This window comes from Oreochromis aureus, linkage group 3, assembly GCF_013358895.1.
Source record: "Oreochromis aureus strain Israel breed Guangdong linkage group 3, ZZ_aureus, whole genome shotgun sequence".
Classification (NCBI taxonomy): Eukaryota; Metazoa; Chordata; class Actinopteri; order Cichliformes; family Cichlidae; genus Oreochromis; species Oreochromis aureus.
The window spans coordinates 13,310,553-13,333,160 of record NC_052944.1 but is presented as its reverse complement, the minus strand read 5'-3'; the positions used below and the strand labels follow the sequence as shown (position 1 = coordinate 13,333,160).

Genomic DNA, 22,608 nt, shown 5'->3' with positions numbered 1-22,608 from the left:
CCTTAGATGTGTTTACAGGAGCCACCAAATGTAACTAAAATAACTATAACTTTCAAATAAGTAGTCACAATAGATACACGATCCGTGTACTTTGAATCTAAAAAAATTATGGATTCAGTGTCCTAAAAGCTTGCACATATATAGAAGGAGAATTTCTAAAAGTAGTGGACATGAAATTTTGTCTCACTTCAGTCTTATTCATTATTAAAGATCCTCTCTCTTTTTTCTGCCAAGGTTGGTCTCCCAGCAAGCAGCTGGGCAGCTACTCTGGTGGCCACACTGATGTTGCTGTTGACCGGCAGTTTAGCAGCGTACCGCATCCCAATTGGTCAAGTGAGAGCTCCTGAACGCAACCTGCGCTCGCGCAGCCAATGGGAAGCTGGAAACACCGAAGAAAGGGAGAGCACAGATGTGTAGCGTGAGGATAGACATGCACTTGTGTACGCAGTACTGCATCTGAACTGTCATGCTGTTAGTTGGATGGACTAGACCATAACATTTTTAGGTAAACATTCTCATGTCAGCATAGGCTTGTTAAGGACCGTGAACACTTTACTGAACACTTTAAGGAGGACTTCATTCTATATTTTGCCGACAGTGTTGCAATTAAGGCACAGCAGTGAAATGTTCAGTAGTCTTTACATAAATTTATGTATTCAAACCTGACCATTTCTATTAAATACGTCAAATATTCCACTCTGATTAGCCCCCTTGTATTATTTTCCTCAAATGAAATACAAAGCCGACAGAAACAGGCAATTTAAAGGGAAAGAAAACCTCTTTTAATAAGCATGAAAATCAACAAGTCAATAAAATCATTGTTTTTTTTAAAATGACAGTTTTACTGTTATTGTCAATAAAAACACAGACTGAATTCTAGTTTTTTTTTTGGTTGGTTTTTTTTTTTTCAGACTCGTTCATTACCCTGCATAGACATACAACAGCACTCCACTGGAACTCACTGTAAACACAGACCATACATGTTGCTCAATGCAGGCAGGAAACTGGATAATGAGATGCTGAATTTAACTGTGGTCAGCTGCTTAGGCCTGGAATTTAAAGGCAACTGCTTTTATTATTACTTTTATCATTATTATTATTACTATTATTGTTATGACACTTGTTAAAAATTCTCCCAAATCAAAAACATTGTGGTTTACTACACTTTCTTTTTTCACAGTGCTCCATGTTGCCTGTGTAGATTGTTCACGTACATATATTTCCCATCATCACCCCAAACACGCACGCCTACATTCACATACACACTTTTAAATTAGAAAAAAATAATAATAACACTGAATTTCCATAAAGGTGAAACGACAACTTTCTGCAACAAACAATGTGACATCTTTTCTAAAGATTTCCTCTACATCATGCATATTTTGCTGCCTTTTTTTTCTCTTCTACACAATTACCTGGGACTACATGAAGTACTTAACAGACAATGCTGATGAAGCTGGTAAGAAGAAGAAACTTACAAAAGTGCCTTTCAGTCTGTGATTGATCGAGCATAATAGTTTAAAAAAAAAGTAGAAATATAAATACCTGCACAAACAGTAGTTGCGTCTTCTTAAGCTGCATTACAAAAAAAGAACATTCATAGTTCTACATACTTTAAGTTGAAGATTTGATTGTGAGTGTCGTTGTGCTTTTTTTTAGAATGAGTGTGTGTGTTTGTGTTTGTATGTGCACACGGGCGCAAGTGTGTGTGTGTGTGTGTGTGTGTTAATCGCACAGCTGGAAATCACCAACTGTACTTGGAACATTATACATGACGATGCTTCAGGCCCACCACTGCTGACCAATCACAATCTTGTGGTGTCATAAAGTGACACCTTCAGGGCTTTTTGAAAGGCTTTCCAACATCTGGTTAATGTTTTGATTACTCCAAAATTTTCTCAAACCGTTTTATTGCATAATTCTAACTTAACTTTAAAAAATGAAGAGGGTGGGCAGCTCAAACGATGATGATTTATCAATGGCTTTTGGTTTCACGTGCAACATAAACCCCAGAGTCCTGGGTGAAAGTCCTGTGGTTAACACAGTCAAGCACCATAACGTGCCCTTTATCTTTCTCCTTTTTCTGGCTCTTCATGCGCTTTTGTCTGACTTCCTAACTGCCTTTTCATAAGTCTTTAAGCTATGACATCACAACAACATGATTGGCCAGTTGCAGTAACAGTCCTGGAGGAGCAATAATTGTATTTTATTAATAGTCATAGAAAGTTGTAGAAACAACATCTATGTAATGATGACAGACAGACCTGTGTTCACTGCTGTTTAGAATAAAGGCAGAATCACAAAGCTGTCTTGGTTTGTATTTTTTTTTTGGCACTCACTCACACATGCACACATCTCATACAAAATACACATGCGTACCACCACCTAGGCCAGTGTGTAGCAGTTTTTACACACTGACAATGTCTGTAAGATCTGACAGCTGTATAAATTTTGTCAAATGAGGGAGAGGTATCAGTTATATCTAACTCAAATACGTGTAAACTTTAGATCGTGTATGTGTGTGAGTGTGTGTTACTGTGTTTCTAATGAATTTTAGCACGCATGCGTTTGCATTTTCTTGTTTTGTTCCTACGCCATAACAGCTACAATGGCTGTCCACAAAAAAATCATGTATGTTCAAGCATGCCAGTAAAATGGTATTTGTTTGTATCCCTATTCTCAGAACAGCCACACAGTTTTTTGTTCTTCATGCACGTAAACATTCATCTAAACTAAGCGAGTGTAAACAGTGATGCCAGCCTAGTTCTGATTTGATGTTAGCATACTTTTTAAACCAGCAGGACAGGCACTGGAAAACATCCTAAATTTAAATAGGAAAAAAAGATGACGATTTATAAACAAAGCGAAGAGAGGAGAACGCTAGGTTAGCCACAGAAGCTTTTCCCTGGGCAGGTTTTGGAAAGGATTTTTTCATCTTGACTTAGAAGTAGTTTGAAGATTGACAACACGCTCCGTGAGTGGTTAATATGAAGCTATGGCTAGTTTAGCACACTGGAAGCAGGGAGACAGGCACGTTTAGCTCAGTCCAAAGCTGACAACATCTGCCTACCAGCACCGAGCTCGGTCATTACATTAAATATCACCTCAGTTGGGATATTTTATACAAAAGAACACAGTTATTTCCATCTGCAGTAACTTACGTTGGGCAGCATGGCTTATTTCTGGGACCTTCTTGCCTTTTTCGGGTGCACACATAGAAAATTTAAGGCAGGAAAAGCATCACCAACACCACAGATATGGTACTAATTATGCCAGACACAAGGTGAAAGGAGGAGCTAGGGTGGAGGTATTGTGCAAAGTGTTTTGTATGCACAGCAACTCTGGGCAAGCTATAGAAGCTTAAATAGGATCCTCTGTAGCTAATTAGATGTGTAGAAGGGTCTGGCAATGAAATCAGCTTGACTTTGTGGCCTGCTTCAACTAAAGCTACACTCGTTTTTGTGTAATCCGTGCACTAGTAAGCCCAAATCACTATGGCTATATTTAAGAAATAACTGGACGCATTAGTCTTTGGACAGAGAGCAGGTAGTGTACAAAGTTGTTTCTCTTTTTGTCAACAATGCCTGGCTGCAATTTCGGAAAATTAACCTGATAAAAGCGGTGCAAATAAATCAAACTAGTAGTGTTGTCAGCTTAAAACTCCGCAAAAATAAGCGAATAAGAAAAAGTACTAAAAAACTCCATAACACTGATTATTCCAGCTTTAAAAAAAAGATGCATACATCTATGATGAAAAGACCTATGGCCCACAGAGCTGCTTGGATCGAGCACTCAGCTACAATCTCAAACTATTCTGCTGCTCACTTTCTTTGAGAAATCTTGTAATCCTCAGTCGTGGGTGGAATCTGAGAAAGATTAGCACAGCCCTGCTAAAGGTTTAAACTTTAAGCTTATTTTATATTTTGTAAATCCCTCCAAAAGCTCTGGGTTGATCCCCATTACTGCCACACAGACTCAAAGGAATCCAGAATTGTCACTCAAAAGAAGGTTTCCTCTCTTGATGGAGAAAAATATGGACCTCACTTCTTTGCAAAGCACAGTTGTTTATGTCTGTGCCGTGCACACTGCATTTCTAACACCTCTTTGTGCATAAGTGCCTTTGTGTATCTACCACATCAGTGCAAATGTCTTTGTTGTTTGTCGTGGTGTGTGTGTGTTTGTGTGCCTGTGTGTGTGAGATCATGTGAATGCTTATGTGAGTGTTTTGTGTGTTCTATGTTCACAGCAGCCTTCCCAGCACCACCCCCTCTCTGCTCCTGGCTTCTCCCCTGAGGATCTCCAGGAAGCCCAGTTTAGTCAAGAACTCCAGCCTCTGACGGTCTGTAGGCTGCACCTCACAGAACACACCCTGAGAACCTAGACACACACACACGGCACAAAAATCGCAAAGCAAAGAGGCAGTCATTGACAGATCAGTTTTTCTCCAAGAATAAATCATACAAATATACAAGCAACATATAAATAACAGAATTAGATAACAAAATGCCTTTACACAGTCTAAAGCAGCAACATAATCAGCAATTACAACTAGTAACTTATATTTAACGGTGTGAAAACAACTACAGGCAGCTTTTCCCTTAAACCCTTCCTTTATTATTGGAGTATTCTTCCACCCTCCGCATGTTTTTTCTGCTCTTCTCTCATCCTCTAATCCTTTTACTTAGCCTTGAGGGAATAAGCGCATACAGATTCATGCTAATATATGCAGCAGAATTTTATTTAACAAAACACACACTCACAAACACACACGTGGAGCTTACCATTGGCCTTTAGCGCAGTGAGGAGGGCGGTGAGCAGGGTGCGGCTGATGCTGATGTCCACCAGCTCGGGTAGGGCGTCCAGTCGCAACTGCGAAGGAAAGTGGTAGAGCAGCGAGTCTGGGTACTCGCCCTGATCCTCCTCCATCAGCTGAATCAGGTCCTGCACAAAGGAGAGCAGAGACACAGATGCACTTTCACATGTTGCAGAAGATTGTTCTTCCCCCGGCTGCCACTAGATGTTACCAATTGGGCACGTTTGGTACCAGACTCATTTCCAGTTACCCTGCAACCTTAAAACCTTAAAATGAATACAAACACACAGTAAAACACTAATCATCATTACAAATTAAGATTTGCTGACGCTGCATTTTAAGTATACTAGTACTGCCTGGTGACCCCAGCAGACACTCCTTGATCAGCAGCTTTTATATTTATATGCAAAGATTTCTGGGAAGAGTCTAATGTACTTCCTGTCTCAGAAGCTGATAAGCATTTTTCTTGGAATTGAGTTAGCTAACAGCAACTAGAATACAAGTGAGGTAATGTAATAAGCAGCTATTTGTATAACATACCAGTAATATGTAACTATGTGACACAAAACAGGGGAAAAATAATTAAAAATTCTCTAGAACAGATAAATGCATATGAATATGTAGCATCAGTCGATGAGGGAGACCATTTTTGGTAGATTTTTTAAACCCATTTGTAATCCACTTGTAGTCCTGACCAATCAAATTTGAGCATACTATGGCTGCATGTTAGTAAACAGTCCCTGTGGAGAGAAAAAGATGGATTGTATTTGCAGAAATGCAAGCTTAAAACCAAGATGTTGACAATCTTTTTTTCTTTGTTTTCATTTTGCTGCATTTGTAAACACTGACCAGTAGATGGAACCAGAGGCACTGGCGTGGATATCTACTGGTTACACCGGAAGCCTCTTAAGGTGCCAGCCCTCCCAATTGAGCAAACTAACCGATGGATTCTTTGATCGAACACTCTTGTTCCCTAGCCAATTTGAATGTGACAAAAGCTTTCAGCTGGTAAACTTTAAATTTTTCGGCACCTGTGGCTGCCTGCTGAAGTGTGAATGATCCACAGCATAGCTGTCAGTTTGCTCCGTGACGCACAGAGTGGCTAAATGAATCCGCCACACATGTCAGAGTTTGACTCTGTCTGCTGGTCACCACCAGTTATGCTTGGCTCTTTGCCAGAGATCACTGAAGAGTTTGTGATGATGATGCAAAAACAACATCAGCACTGTGTGCTACTGTATAGACTTCAATTCTCAAAAATGATTCTGTATTTTAGAGCACTTAAATCCTTTTCTTCCCCATATTTGCCATATTTCTGCATTTCTCTTTTTATTAACAATTAGTCACATTCACATGGCAGCAGCTGGTAAATCTGAATGCACCATTCGCAAGTTTACACACTAACCTGCTGATACAGAAAACAGGCCCACTAAAGATAGAAAGAATACTGCAGGTGGCTCTTAGACACATACTAAATTAAATCATTAAATCCGGTCTGTGTGTGTGTGTGTGTGTGTGTGTTATTGTCTATGTCTACCTTTGTGTTCCACCTAACTCCCAGCGAGTTATTATCCTTCACAGAGGAATCCAGATGGTGTGACAGCAGGTACTTATAAGTCTTAAGTTAAGTGTGCGTAATGTGAAACTGGTCTGTCGAGTTGTGTACTCTGTGAGCATTTATGTTTCAGCATAGGGTGTCAATCAAAAAGAGAGGTTTAACTGGCTTCTTGTGAGAGGGTAAAACCCACCTGGGTGTTTGGATGTGTGCCGTTCATTTTTGGTGGGTATTTGTCCCTCATGGCGGGTATCCAGCTGGCCTGGCACCGCTTGGCAAAGGAGCGAACATCCAAGATGCCTAACACACAGCCACAAACGCCCAGCTCATCCTCCAAGATGAAGCTGTACTCGGGGCACAAAGCTAGGCATGGTCCAAGACATCTAAGAGAGTGAAATCAAGTGTTATTGATTTGATGCAGTATTTGACAAATCGTTGCACACTTCCCGATTGAGTTTCTTTTTTCTCTCACACGCAGACACACCTGTCTCCTATGACATCTGGATGAGCAGCACTAGACTCTGGCCCACCCTGTGTCCTCAGGTGAAGTTGGCGGACCATTCGATACAGCTCCACCTAAGTACACAACCATTAAACCATGTGTCTTCCCACACCAGTGTTTAAATGTTGAATTAAAAATCTACTGAATAGTTGGACCTCTTTTAACAATTTAAAAAGTTCCATAAATGTTGCACCTACATGATCTACTGGTTTGCTCCCTGGTTGTTTAATGCAACTGTAAAAGCTAACACATGACCTTCCAATTCCCCTTTTGTTTAACCTCTTTGCCAGTTGTGCTATGTCAAGAGTTTCTGCGTGTGGGTGAGGCTACCTTGTCTTTGCTGTGGTATGGCCTGATATTGTAGAGGCGAGAGGTAGGGAAGAGAGGGGGAGGATGAGTAAAAAGTTCACTGCTGCTCCCTACTGGCAGAAGCATCTGCACACCACATGGGGAAAAAAACATGCACACACATTAGGCAGTTTTAGGGGCTCGACTTGATAGAGCAGAGTAAAATATTATCAAGAATTTAAGAAATGAATGGCATCTGAAATAAAACACACTACCTGCACCTCCCCTGACACACCCCCCTTGAACGCCCATGGCTCAGACTCTACTCCCAATAGGTCCGCTCCCGTGGTCTTCCCACACCCTAACACAGAAAAAACAATCATATGTGACTGGTTACATGACATGTTCAGGGACAGTGAAATACTAGAAAAGTTACCAGTGCACACGGAGAATGATCGCGCAGCTTGAAAATTTTATGTCGAGCATAAAACTTTAGAGCTTTACAGCATTACAGCACCACAAGAGACGCTCGCTGAAATAAACTTTTTTTTTCCCTGTGTCATAAAAAATTCAGTCCTCCCTGCACCGTTATCAGCTGGGCTCCACTGAGCACGAGCTGAGAAGTAATGACTGAATTTTGTAGTAAGTTATTTCAGGCGCAGATACAAAAAGTTTAAAGACCATCAGAGATCAGGCTTACTCACATTGGAAGCAGTTCCTCCAGGAGCCGAGGGCAGAGCTGTCACTCAACACTCGTCCATCTGAGTGAGTGAGTAAGTGGGCATGTTAGAGTGTAAGAGAAAAATGAGCCACAGACAATGACTGGCAATAATCTACAAAACCCCTTCACTGATTCCACCAGTGTCCTCTCTTAACATAAGTACTGAATATGTACAGTTTATAGTATGTGCTACATTATATAATGCTATAAATAATAGAGCAGAGACCATAGGGCATACTACTAAAATAGTAATCATACAACTAGACAGTAGATTAATTATTATTGAATAGTATGTCTACACAAAACAATAGAAATCTGTTACATGCAATGTTATACAATACTATAGTATACTATTATTGTATTCTACAGCAGAGTATTGTGTTGGGCTCTTACACTATAGCACTATAATACTACACAGTTTCTCAATATAACATCAGTTCAATAGCATGGTAAACTATATACTGCAGCGTGCTTCTAGTATACTAGGACCAAGTGGTATACTTCTACTATGCTATTATGCTCTGTTCTGCTACTGTATGGTAGCACTGTAATGTTTATTTATCTAGTATTCTTTAATTAAATTAACCCAATTATCACATCCAGACAAAGCACTTTGCAAGCAGTTAAGTGGACACGTCTGTACTTTCTCAAGTTCAAGTGAAATACGTTGTGCAACAACTGTACCTCACACGTGGCATAATTGCTGTGGGACAGCTGTAACAGCACAGAATTTCAGTGGAAACTTGTTTGAATGTGAGGGACAAATAACTTTCTCCTTTAATACCTTAAAGCAAGAAACAGGAGTGACCATTCTGTCATTCTACATCTATATCTATCTATAGCTATATATTTATCTGTCTATATACAGGGAGTGCAGAATTATTAGGCAAATGAGTATTTTGTCCACATCATCCTCTTCATGCATGTTGTCTTACTCCAAGCTGTATAGGCTCGAAAGCCTACTACCAATTAAGCATATTAGGTGATGTGCATCTCTGCAATGAGAAGGGGTGTGGTCTAATGACATCAACACCCTATATCAGGTGTGCATAATTATTAGGCAACTTCGTTTCCTTTGGCAAAATGGGTCAAAAGAAGGACTTGACAGGCTCAGAAAAGTCAAAAATAGTGAGATATCTTGCAGAGGGATGCAGCAGTCTTAAAATTGCAAAGCTTCTGAAGCGTGATCATCGAACAATCAAGCGTTTCATTCAAAATAGTCAACAGGGTCGCAAGACGCGTGTGGAAAAACCAAGGCGCAAAATAACTGCCCATGAACTGAGAAAAGTCAAGCGTGCAGCTGCCAAGATGCCACTTGCCACCAGTTTGGCCATATTTCAGAGCTGCAACATCACTGGAGTGCCCAAAAGCACAAGGTGTGCAATACTCAGAGACATGGCCAAAGGTAAGAAAGGCTGAAAGACGACCACCACTGAACAAGACACACAAGCTGAAACGTCAAGACTGGGCCAAGAAATATCTCAAGACTGATTATTCTAAGGTTTTATGGACTGATGAAATGAGAGTGAGTCTTGATGGGCCAGATGGATGGGCCCGTGGCTGGATTGGTAAAGGGCAGAGAGCTCCAGTCCAACTCAGACGCCAGCAAGGTGGAGGTGGAGTACTGGTTTGGGCTGGTATCATCAAAGATGAGCTTGTGGGGCCTTTTCGGGTTGAGGATGGAGTCAAGCTCAACTCCCAGTCCTACTGCCAGTTTCTGGAAGACACCTTCTTCAAGCAGTGGTACAGGAAGAAGTCTGCATCCTTCAAGAAAAACATGATTTTCATGCAGGACAATGCTCCATCACACGCGTCCAAGTACTCCACAGCGTGGCTGGCAAGAAAGGGTATAAAGAAGAAAAACTAATGACATGGCCTCCTTGTTCACCTGATCTGAACCCCATTGAGAACCTGTGGTCCATCATCAAATGTGAGATTTACAAGGAGGAAAACAGTACACCTCTCTGAACAGTGTCTGGGAGGCTGTGGTTGCTGCTGCACGCAATGTTGATGGTGAACAGACCAAAACACTGACAGAATCCATGGATGGCAGGCTTTTGAGTGTCCTTGCAAAGAAAGGTGGCTATATTGGTCGCTGATTTGTTTTTGTTTTGTTTTTGAATGTCAGAAATGTATATTTGTGAATGTGGAGATGTTATATTGGTTTCACTGGTAAAAATAAATAATTGAAATGGGTATATATTTGTTTTTTGTTAAGTTGCCTAATAATTATGCACAGTAATAGTCACCTGCACACACAGATATCCCCCTAAAATAGCTAAAACTAAAAACAAACTAAAAACTACTTCCAAAAACATTCAGCTTTGATATTAATGAGTTTTTTGGGTTCATTGAGAACATGATTGTTGCTCAATAACAAAATTATTCCTCAAAAATACAACTTGCCTAATAATTCTGCACTCCCTGTATAGATAACTCCCTGCCCACTTCCTTCAGGTAAGCTTGTCTCAGTTCGTTAACACAAATATCTGATCAGCTCACAAATTTAAGTTTAAGTGATTTACATGCCAAACCTTGAAGCACGTGACCTCACTAGGTGACACAACTGTGTGCTAAGAACAGGAAAGTGGAGCTAGAGTTCAAACTTGGACAAACAGAAGGCTGGGAAACCATTGCCTGGTCTGATGAGTTGATTTCTGCACATTCAGATGTTACGGTCAGAATTTGGTGTAAACAAAATTAAAGGATGGATCCATCCTGCCTTGTATTAAAATAATCTGGTAGCCTTAGTGTAAGAGTGTGGGGAATTTTTTCCTGTTTAAATGGCACAGCCTGCCTGAGTATTGTTACTAACCATGTCCATCCATTTATGAGCACAGTGATACATCTTCTGACAGCTGCTTCCAGCAGGATAACACACCATGTCACAATTAGTTTCTTGAACATGATAATGAGTTCACCGTACTTAAATGGCCTCATTCTCATGGCACATTCTCGTACAGCAGAGAAGATCAAACCAGTGCAGAGTCCAATGCATCACACTGATAGTATATCAGTATATTGCTTCTGTCCTTACCAAGCCAGCATATAAATGCCTTTGCCACCAGAGCTGTGTTCCTCAAGTCCCACACATAAGGGTAAAGGTCATAGAGCACAGCCCTGTTGTTCCCACCCACCACACTGCAGTGGAGCTGCGCTATGTCTTCACACAGAGAAAGAAACCTGGAGGCCCGCCCACGCCATTCATCAACCTGAGGACATAATAAAAAAAAAAGACTACATTATGTTGTTATTTCTCACGTGTAATATACACAAGCTGTACAAGTACCTCAACAAAAACTCCTCTCATAATCCTCACTGACCTTTTGAGGTGCTGCCTTCTTGCTGTTAGTGCTGACCAACTGGCAGTTTGTTTTCAGCCAGGTCAGATCCTGCAGTAGCTTCTGGGCTGATGGGCCATGCTCGTGAGGGAGATAATGAAGACCAACCAGCAGCCGCACCTGCGACTCGCTTAGCAGACCTTTCCCACCGCAGAGCCCACGACCCTGGGCTTTCTGTCCCCGACCTCCAGCCGCAGGTGCTCCAGGCTTAGTTCCTGGAGGTTGCTGGATCGGTTGGCAAGACTGGTATGACTTCCTTTTCTCCCCCTCTCGTCCTTCCCTCTCCCCACTCACTTTAGTGGGTGAGGACGGAGGGGAGCTGGAATTCAGGGGGAAGACTGGGAGTTTGGCCACAGTAGAGGTTCCTCTGAAGGTGGAAGGACAGTCAGATCTGTCAGGAGTTTTACTGTGAGATGTTGGGACAGAGGCACGCTGGTCTGTCCTTGTGTTCTGCCGGCCTACAATCATCATGAAAATAAATTTTAAAAAATGCACAGGTTGAGTGTTTGAGTAACAACACTACACTGAACATAAACTGCAATAATTCATCAGTGTTTATCTGTATACATATATATATATATTTTACCAGCTTGTAAAGGTTGGTTGAGTTCTTCCATCCAGTCTTTCAGTGCAGCAGACAGAGCTCTATCCGGACAGTACTCACACTCCTCATCTGGGGCACACACAACAATGCATTCAAAACCAAAAACAGCCACACCTTGCATTCTCGTTCTGTAATGGTTATTGGCTTACATGACACATTAAGGAAACTATTACATGTCTGCACAACACAACCTCCTGTAACAATTAAAATTTTTCTCATCTCCTCTTCTGAAAGCGTCTTTGTCCTCCAGCCTACCGCCCAGTTCTTCCTCCAGAGAGGGACCGGGCTCTCTCCTCATTTCCTCCTTCATCACACCGTGCAATTATTCCTCAGTCATCACCTCTCCCCCACCCAGTCTTCAGAACATCACACGCTACACTGCTTCTCTGTTTCCATCCCATTCCCTGCCCTTCCCCCCGCGACAAAAAAAAAAAAAACTCTGTGTGCCTGTGCTCTAATGCATTTTACTGTCACGGTAAATGAGATGCAATAAATATGAACAACATATATGCTGCAGCCCACTTTTGCAGAGGTGTGACAGGAATTCTTACATTACACTTCGAACACATAACTTATTATACACTGTGTGAAAAAGACTAATGAAATGACTTAAAGTCACAATGTTTTAACAGCTTTTACAATAAAGGCAGATTGAGGCTGGTGAAACTGTGTAGGCTGAAAGCTTACCAAGTGACTTTAGAACAACAGATGGAGCTTTGACTTTGCTTATTTGGTAGGTAATATCAGACACAATGTCTGTCTGGTGGTCAAAATGGTGCTAGTTGCCAAGCAACACAGGCTTATTAAACATTTCTCCTGAAGCGATGGGACTAACTGTACATGGATGTGGTCTGGCAGAGACAATATTAGTTTATTAACTCAGGACATCTCCTGTCTCATCATACTCCCTCACTCCATCTGCCTTCCCTCTGCTGGATCCCTCACCTTTCGTATCCTCTTTCCCAGCTCTGTGCCAGCTTCCCAGCGTGTGCAGCGGGATGTAGTTGGCTTCAAACTCGCAGTTGGGGTTAAGCAGCAGGCCCCTGAGATGGTTCCTAAGCTGAGGCTCTCGACCCTTAAAGGGCCCCAAAAACAGGCGTCTGGAGTCATAGTCATTTGCGTGCAGATTGTCCCAGATAAGTGGCGGGCGTTGGAGGACTGACTCCACCTCAGCCAGGGATTCCAGTGACAGTTTCCTGGAAATGACCTTACTGCCTGTGGAAAGAGAAAGCCCAATGCTAAAAAATCTGTTAACCATTTTCCATTTAAGAGGTCTACCTTAGGACAGCTAAATAAACAAACCTACGGTCAGATAACAATGTTACTGCGAAATACTGGAGTTACAAGGTGCTTACAATATGTTTTAATGACACGCACCTAAAATATTTCTACAAGCTTTGATGCATATTTGGCATGCAGAGTAATTTCCCTGTTCAGCTGGTCCTCCTGGAGGGACTTGTCGTTTCTCATTCAAACTAGAGGTGCTGTTGGCTCTGCTTCAAATCACATTAAATCATTGGAATACAAACTTGTTTCTGTTCCATTTAACGTTATGGGCTTTGTAATGAGCTACAGATTCTATTATAAATCTTAAACTTTTCGGTCCTTTTGTGTTTTTGAAGGTTTTTCCTGCGTTCCTTCTGTTCCTTCTGCTTCAGCCCCCCTTTTTTGGTGACGTCTGACTTCATTCTGTCTCTCTTTCGATTTACTCCCTCCTTCACTTTGAAGGTTAGTTTCTCATGTGAGTTTTTGCATTTTTTCTTTCCCATTTTTCTTCTCCCACCTTCCTAAATGCGTGACTTCACCTGCATGTTACAGGCCTTCCCTCCCTAGTGTCAATCTATCAGGCTCTTGCTGCAACTCCCTTGTGTTTCTAATCACTTATGTTTTGAGTCTTTCATCTGAGTTTGGTTTCTTTGTGCCCTATTTGGTCTTTTGAACTACAGTACGGATTTCCTGCCCCATATTTCCAGCACCGCCTGTTTAGAAGGATTTTGTAGTAGTAAATTGTGACAGTTTTCAGCAACTGGAAAGCAGAATCAAGTCCAATAACAGATAAGCAATTAAGGAAATGGATAGATAAAAACAGGTACACTACATGCATATATTGTCCATATAAAACAATGTCAGAGCACCATATAAGGTAGCTAACCAGCGAATTCATTTCCTTTAAACTGGACAGGGGCCATTGCCAACATGACCTAAGGTCTATAGACCTGCTGCAGGTCTCACTAGTGAAACAAAAGCCACTGTTCTGAGCATTGTAAATTATATCTGCAATATGCAAGTGGCACAGATTGAGTAATACTTGTCATGGCTGAACACAGACAGTGCTTCAAGTACTATAAATATAAAATAATATGAAATCAGCAATAAAATTGTAGTTCACAGGGTCACAATAAAAAAAATATATAACAAATATACATCTTACCAGTCCATATTACTGTTATGTTAGGCAGCAGGTCCTCTCCCACAGTTTGCAGGTAGGGAGACTTGGATACACTGGGAGAACAGAGAGAACCACAGTACTCTACACAGAGAGGGAGAAAAGCAGTGATATTTCATGAAGAGGCAAATATAAAAAGTGCTCATGTTACATTTTTTTGTATAATTTTCAGTCCTGTAACAAGTCCTTAATCGGCAAGCCTACCTGTAGGGCAGAACAGGAAGACAGGCGGTTCCCCCAAGAACCGATAAATCTCATTGGTTACTGTGACCTGAGCGTGGGCAAATGAAGTGAAGGCCTCGCTGTCGGCTTGACACATGGAATGATCAATGTCATCGAACAGAATGGCAAATGCCTGGCAACCCAGGTCTGATACCTGGACAGAGTAAGGAGGTTGTGTTTAAAGAAAACAGAAATCAATGAAACTTCTGTAGTAGATGACCTTGTGTAGCCTACCTGTCTTAGTTTGCGTTTAAGTAGAGTCAAGTCGCAGGAAGAGGAGAAGACTATGTCCTGACCAGGAGACAGCGCATAAACAAACCTGAGGCCTCTCGACTGGGCCTCTACAATGAGAGTACGCAGCTGACCTGAGAGGACGAGAAAAGTGAAAAATACTAAATATGAATTTTAAAACAGGACAAAAATGTTTTTTAAACACTGATTAAAGATGTCTGAATATTTTGTTTTCACTTTTTTTATATGACAAGATTACATACTAAATCCTGAGCTGTGGTATAATGTGTACTGACATTTCCCTTCCCCTCTTTTTATGTATCCTTGTAGAAATCAGCTTGACTCTAGCAGTAAAAGGTGCAAAAATATAATGGACATCATAAAAACTGTAGACGCCTTTACGATCATAATGAAACATACATTTAATGCCAAAAGGGAAATTTCAGAATGTGTCAGAGAAGTTCTGCTATACTAGTGTACAATGAATTATTAGTCTGATTGTACCCTTGTGGTTCCCCTTTAAATAGATTAAATTGGTTTTACAGATTTCAGGAAACCATGGATGCCCATATGAGTGAAAATTTGCTATGGTTAGAGGTCCTTACCCTCCTCTTCAGGAGAATAGACTTCTCTCCACAACAGTCTATGTTTCAGGTCATCTTTCGGACCGTACAGGTAGGTGTTCAACCCCCAGTGCTGCATCCTGATGGAGAAAGACATGACCAGATGGGTCACATGTTGTCACAATGCTCACACTCAGAGTTTTGCAGAGCCAGGAAACAAAAAAGCTGCTGAAAAATCACAGCTGCCATGACTCACCACAGGATGGTAATGTAATGTACTTGCATTTATCTAGTGTTTTCCCACTCAAGTCACTTTTTTAACCACACACTTATATAGACTCAAAGCACTTTATGGTCAGTGTAGAATAACCAGTTACTCCAACATGCATGTATCTGGACTATAGGAGGAAACTGGAATACTCAAAGGAAACCTGCATAGTTATTCAATTGGTTGAATAGCTTTCAGTTTCAGGAAGCCATGGAGTGAAAAAAAGCTTAACAAATTAACAGATGGCTCGAGTGACAATTAGAGCAAAGTCCAAAAAGGCCAGAGGTGGGGCTCATATCAGGAATCTTCTTGCTGTGAGGTGTCAGTTTTAACCAGTGCAGCATCATGCTGCCCAGTGGGCTGCAGTTTTTGGATTTTTGGTTGTTTTTTTGGTTGTTTTTTAATAATAATACTCCTTACAGTTAAGTTACAGCTACTCTCCCATATACCACATTTGTATTTGGGAGTAGCTCACACTTAGGTATGAATTAGAGTCACTGCTTTCTGGTGCAGTTCATGAATCCATACTTCTAAATGACTGAATATGGATTAAACCACCATAAATGATTTTGTATATTTAACTGTTAGACACTTTACTCATCTTCCATATTTTGAAGCTAGAGGTTGAGCTCAGGCAGAAGTTTCAGGGGTGAGGCAGGACTTGGGTTTCTGTGCATGATTTTAGGTATTGCATACAATTTAAACAATTCAAGAAAAGTAGCAGAAATCTACTAATTTTTGACTTGAATGTTTGCACTGGGCACAGAAAAGACAACCTCAAACAAAAACATCCTAGTAAAGTTTATGACAAGTTACAGGATAAATGGTTCAGAATATATCAATGGCCCAAACTAATAATAGGGAAATAATCTGAATCAAGGCCCCAACAAAGACATGCTAGAGGACAAAGAATAGACGGTGTCATGTAGACAAAAGAAAGGAAGCTGGAGGACAATGACAAAATAATGAGGCAAGAAGAGACCAATGTAGAATTTGTAGCTATCTTCACAAATTGTGCATATTACCATAGGCAGGTGTGTCTGCCAGCAGAAAAGAATGGATGACATCATTTGGAAATCAAGCTCTGCAAAATCAGCTGCTTTGGTTTATTTCTGCATTATTTCTTCACTTCAACATATCGTGCTGGACTTGCTCTGTGTAAGCATACATATCATTCAACATCCAACCCATGGAGCGAGACAGAGTGATCGAGACAGAATTGGAGCTAAGAGTGAAGACAGAAGGAGGAAAAAAAACAAACAAAAAAAGTGGATCTAGCTGCAAGAACATAGATCCACAATATCGATTGAGAGTCTCCAAGGCTGTCTCAGTTACAGGAAATGACCTCCTGAATTATAAATAGAGCATAGTACTAAGAGTGAAACAATACCAACATCATTCATACACGCACAAATATACAAACATGAACACTGCTTTGTCTCTGTACATGGACCGGCTCTTGTCTTTCTTGTCATTTTGTGGGTGTGCTGTGCTCTCGATCTCTCTCTCTCTGCTTCACTTCCTGCACAGATGGTAAGTCGCCTCCACAAAGCTGCATCCTACCTCCCTCAAACACACAGTCACACACACAGTCACACACACAATTACATACTGTACACGCATCCACGGCTAATCTTACGCAACATTCAGCGTATGATTTTTGCCTGCACCCCACACTGGAGTCTAAAAAAGCTTGTCTATAAATAAACCTGGAGCCCACACACTCAGCTGCAGCTACGCAAAAGTTTTGGAAAATAAATTAATTCTCTTTATAAAGCATCCACTGCCTCGTTACCCAGTTTTCTGCACCCTCCCAATGCAGTGCAAGTTTACAGATAGATTTGAGCAACTTACAAAACTGCTGATCATGTCTTTTTTTTTCTTTGTCACAATCCAAAACCTATTAAATCACAATAACAAGCACAAACAATGAGCCTTAAAAAAAAAAACTGGAAATATATCATGCGCATATATCATTCAATGGCAGTGGAAAGAAGAGAAGCAGGGGGACCTACCCTCTCTGGGGATGCAGACGGCTGTGACTATTGGCTGCTGAGCAACACAACTGTGTCACAGCTCCCAACAGGGATTTATGCTGCTCCGCTTGTACTTAACATCAAGATTTAATCAGTCTTATGAGGTGGGCAAATGTGAACATACATAAAAAGGAATTGCCTCATTGTTAATTAGTGCAGTCGTTTGTATTTAACTCACTGTTGTTGCTTTATTGTTGTGTTCCTGATGGTTACTTCCTGAATGGACAAGAAAATGCCGCTTTGAATGTGTGCTGAAAAATAGTTGATTAGTATTCTGCCTCTGCTGTCATGAAAATCACTGGGAGCTGATTCATGCTGAAAGAGCTTGTCTCTCTTTGTGAGCTGATCAAACTGTTAATGAAAAGTGCTGTGGCCCACTCAATAAGGAGCTATTTTTGCCTTCGTTTAGTCAAGATTTGAACCCCAACAGTATTGCCTTTAAATTAGATTCCTGCCTCCGATAGCAGCCATACTCTTAAGAACATTTGATTACCCAGAACGTTGATTTTATCTAGCTTAAACAGCATTTGTCTTCCATTTTTAAGTTGTTGTCATGCTTATGGGGCTGCACTGTATCACTCCAGCCTCCAACCACCTGAAGAGTGTGATGGTCCTTGAAAGCTTCTTCATTGCAGAGCTTCATGCTCAGCAGATAATAGTTTATGTATGGACACTTAAAGGGGAGCTAATCTGCTCATTTCAAGCTTGAATTTCTAATTCTTAGACTAAATTTAACCTTTATTTAACTTATGCTGGGCCGTGGTGCAGCCCGTCAGCTCATCCATTTTCTGAAAATAAATACATTTTAAAAAAGCTGTTTTAGCTCATCTTGTAATAATATCCACCCCCTCTCTCAGCAAACTTTCTTCTGATTGGCCGGCCCTTTCAAAGAAAAGGTTTGAATAAAAGGTAGGTGGGGCTTCTGTGCTTCTGTGGATTACTAGACATACACTGATGTGTATGACAGGACATAAAGAGGAGCATAAAATGTCTCCCTTGAATAATGGGGCACTTTAATCATATGATATTATCATTTTAATAACTTGACCTTTGATAAATTTCCCACTGCAGCGTTGGAAATGCACTGCACCCGAGTAAAAACTTCGCAAAATAAGTTTTAACACCAAAGATGGTAAAAGAAGATCTTTTGAACCTCTTTCTTAATCCTTTCACTATAACAAGATGTAGTGTCTGCCTCTCCTTTCCCCTCCTGTCACCCATAGCTGAGCCCTAGCACTGAGGATGAAGCTGTCCTTTACTATGGAATCATTCTGCCTCAGTAATTTCTCTCTGAAGCTGTGCTTGGCACTGAAATAAAGGTTTGGATCTGGTTTCAGCCTAAAGGCATCAAGTCAGCAGCTCCTGAGCCCACACTGTTTTAGGGAAAAGAAGATCAGCGACACAGAAACATCCCGTCTGACCAGGGTTAGAAGACATATGCATGCTCACCTGTGCTCACAGACTGTGCATACAGAAGAGTGAAAGCAGGGATGCAGAAAAAGCACAAATATCTTGAAGAAGTGTTGGGAGACTTACCACTGGAAGAGTACTTTCCTCTGATCCATAGACCAAGGCCTCCCATAAAAACCTGATGAGGAAAAATACGGAACTGAGTGCACACAGATAACTGAATCACTTGGATGAAAAGATGATTGTGTTAATGCACACTCAAATGAGATCTTCAATGACTTCCTCATTTGCTATCACATTATTCAACAGTAAACATGAAATTTACACTGCATTCTCACATTTATACACAAAAGGAAATATACTGTCGAACCTCCATGAGTGTCTTTGACTATAACCCTTCAGCGCTTGCAATTGGAATTTAAAATAATGTGCTTGTTGGTTAACAATATTGTTTGATACACATATATGTGTGGCATTTAACTCCTAATTACTGCAGCGTTTATTCACAAATCAGAGAATTACTGGACCCCTTTAGCAGCTACATTGCTGTCAAGTACAGCTACACAAAATGTTTCAAGATCTTCCCAAGCTTATGTGGTCACATGCCTGCTGCGTTTGGCACAGCCATAATTCATTTCCAGCTACACTCTCCATCACAGTTTCTATTCTTAGAAATGGGAGCATCTCCAGTGTCCCTCTTCCTCCTTTGTGTTTTGAATAAGTCTGCAATGTGTGTGTATGTGCGAGTGTCTGTGTACAGTAAATGGGTCAGAGTAAAAATTAAATCAGATACACTTACAATTTCGACTGCTTTCTCCTGCTAAATACTTTTGGGGAATTGGTTTTATATTGGTGTGCATGGGTATGGCATGTCTGCATATGTGTATGTGTCCTGTGTAAAGCTGCCCACCAAGCCAAACCCAATTACTACATCTGCTGGATGCCACCACAGGGTTGAGCATGTACAAGAATAAGTAATCTGTGTGCAGCACCACTTTGGTAGAAATTCACAGAGCTATAAAGCTGAGATGGTGGACAGACCAAAAAGTACAGAAACAATGAATCAACTCACATAAAATGAATCTGCAACAATTTTAATTTTCGAGGACCATTTCAAAAAATTCCCTAAGCAAAAACATGAAAGCAGTTCAGCTCCCTGTTTTATATTCCCGTGAACTGTATATTTTTGGAGTTTGGATTTGTGGGTGAATATATAACAAAACAAAACACCACACAACCAACTCTAGGGATTACAGAGAATGGTCTGAAAAAGAGAAAAAATATCCAACTGTAGTTCAGCAGTTCTCTGGGAGTAAATATCTTTTCGATGTCAGAGGTAAGAGGAGAATGGCAAGATTTACGGCTGATAAGAAGACATCAGTAACTCAAATCACTCATTACAACCAAGGTGTGCAGAAGACACACCTTGTGTCTTCTGAACACAGAGGGAACCTTCAAGCAGATATGCTACAGCAGCAGAAGACCACACCAGGTGCTACACCTGACAACTGAAACAGGAAACTGAGTCTATAGTTTCCACAGGGTCACCAAATTTGAGTCTTGATTTCTGCTGTGATATTCAGCTGGTAGAGTCAGAATTTGGTATAGAAAACATAGGCACATGGATCCACAGTTCAAGCTACTTGTGGGGTGTAATGGAGTGGGGGATATTTTTCTGGCACAATTTGGGCCACCTCTTACCAACTGAGCATCATTTAAATATCACAGATTGTCTGAGTGTTGTTGATGACCATGTCCATCCCTTTATGACCACAGTGTACCCATCTTCTGATGACTGCTTCCAGCAGGATAACGCGCCATGTCACAAAGCTCAAATCATCTCTAACTGGCTTCTTGGAAACAACAATGAGTTCATTGTACTCAAACGGCCTCCACGGCCATCAGATCTCAATCTGCCAACAAATCCACAGCCGCTGTGCGATTCTATCATGTCAATATGGACAAAAATCTCTGGGGATTGTTTCCAGCACGTTGTTGAATCCATGCCATGAACAATTAATTCAGTTCAACCCAGTACTAGCAAGACGTAGCTAATAAAGTGACTGGTGAGTGGTAATACTATAAAACACAAATTAAACTGTTGAAGTGTGACATCAATGCTACTTCATGAAAAGTGATACAGAGAGGTGTATTTTGTGAAAACACTGAATCCCAAAAACCAAAATAAGTTAATGCCGTTTTGCAGGGAATAATTAAAAAGAAACACTTGAGACAACTTTTTATTATAGGTTGTCAGTTTCTTCTCAGTAATTACACCCTGACGATTAAAAATAATCACATAAATGTTTGTCAGTACACATAGTTTGCCATTGGCTTCTATGTTAAACACGAACCTTTTCTCTTCACACAATGCTGTAGAAAAAATATACTTGGTATCATTTAGAAATGGTCTCTGCATTGTCTGCACATGCACTAGAGTAGCATTACCGTGCAGACAATGCATGTAGTCAAGTAGTATCTTCAAAGCAAGCTGCTAACTAGCTTTTTGAAAGATTTGATGTACCAATGACCCTATAATGTTGAACGTCTGCTTCTCTACCAGCAGACTAGGAGTTTGTTCTGAGCAGTCACTTTGCCGTTTGTGAGGACTCCACTTCTATTCTTAATGTGACTGGAACCACTCTGGACTTCACCTTTCACAGGTGTTCTTCTTTCTGCCTCTGGTTCTACTCATTTCATACCATGTCATAATTTGCTGGCTCTGTGTGAGTGTGGTGGTTATGGAATATAATGATGGGACAGGTGTGTCACCATTCCCACTGTCCTTTTGCAGTATCCTCGTAGCTTGTGTTATTGCAGTTCTTCTCTTCTTTGTTGATTTCTTTCATTGTGCTGTCATCATCAACACTACCATCATCATATACATATATATATATATATATATATATATATATATATATATATATATAGTTTTTGTTTTATATATATATATATATATATATATATATATATATATATATATATATATATATATATATATATATATATATACATATATATATATATATATATATGTGTGTGTGTGTGTGTGTGTGTGTATACACACACACATATATATGTATGCAATCTCCAGTCACTATCTTCACCATCATCATAGTATCCTCATTCCAACTACTGTCAATGTTATCATGATTTTCATCATTATCATCTTCATTGTGTTTCCTTAGGTTGGAGCCTAAGGAAACACAATGAAGACCGTATTGAACGTTTTTCATCGCTTGCTTTTTCATCCACACTTCAAGCCTGACTGATTACCACTAGATCTTTTCATAAACCCTTTTCATTCCACCTAGGCCCGTTTTCTTAAGCATACGCCCCTCACACACGTCTCGAGTAAGTAAAGAAAAACGTTCGGTTGTAAATATAGGTCAAATGGTGGTCTGTTTAAAAGCAGCCCCCCAAGGGAAAAAAATCACATGATCTGACAGGTCGATCTGGAAGTCGGGCGCTCTTACCTTCCACCACCCCACAAAGGAACTGCTTCTTCTCCTCCATTCTGGCCACCCTCCGCTTCCAGTCGGCCCCTAAGGAGCGAGGGCAGACAAGATGCTCTGCCTATCTGTCAGCTTAGATCCCGGGGATAGTCT

General features: G+C 40.7%; 2 protein-coding genes across 3 annotated transcripts in view; one reads left to right on the top strand and one right to left on the bottom strand.

Moving 5' to 3' along the window:
• si:dkey-183c6.7 (urea transporter 2) overlaps positions 1 to 816 on the top strand; it is a 21,212-nt gene extending 20,396 nt beyond the window's left edge. The window contains exon 7 of one of the 2 annotated variants that reach the window (XM_039610457.1): positions 235 to 816. In XM_039610457.1, the coding sequence (XP_039466391.1) occupies positions 235 to 347 (113 nt within the window). In that variant the 3' untranslated portion in view covers positions 348 to 816. The remainder of the gene's footprint in view (positions 1 to 234) is intronic. The other variant, XM_031742305.2, reaches the window with a different exon arrangement.
• Positions 760 to 22,608, bottom strand: si:dkey-183c6.8 (protein O-GlcNAcase). Its single transcript, XM_031742307.2, has 17 exons — positions 22,477 to 22,608; positions 19,127 to 19,178; positions 15,329 to 15,426; positions 14,727 to 14,857; positions 14,475 to 14,646; positions 14,256 to 14,354; positions 12,770 to 13,039; positions 11,807 to 11,893; positions 11,203 to 11,678; positions 10,917 to 11,091; positions 7,863 to 7,919; positions 7,434 to 7,519; positions 7,201 to 7,305; positions 6,853 to 6,944; positions 6,562 to 6,751; positions 4,782 to 4,941; positions 760 to 4,377 (listed from the first exon to the last, which is right to left on the bottom strand). Exons 1-17 carry the CDS (start codon positions 22,514 to 22,516, stop codon positions 4,241 to 4,243), a joined length of 2,427 nt encoding a protein of 808 aa, XP_031598167.1. The 5' UTR covers positions 22,517 to 22,608; the 3' UTR covers positions 760 to 4,240.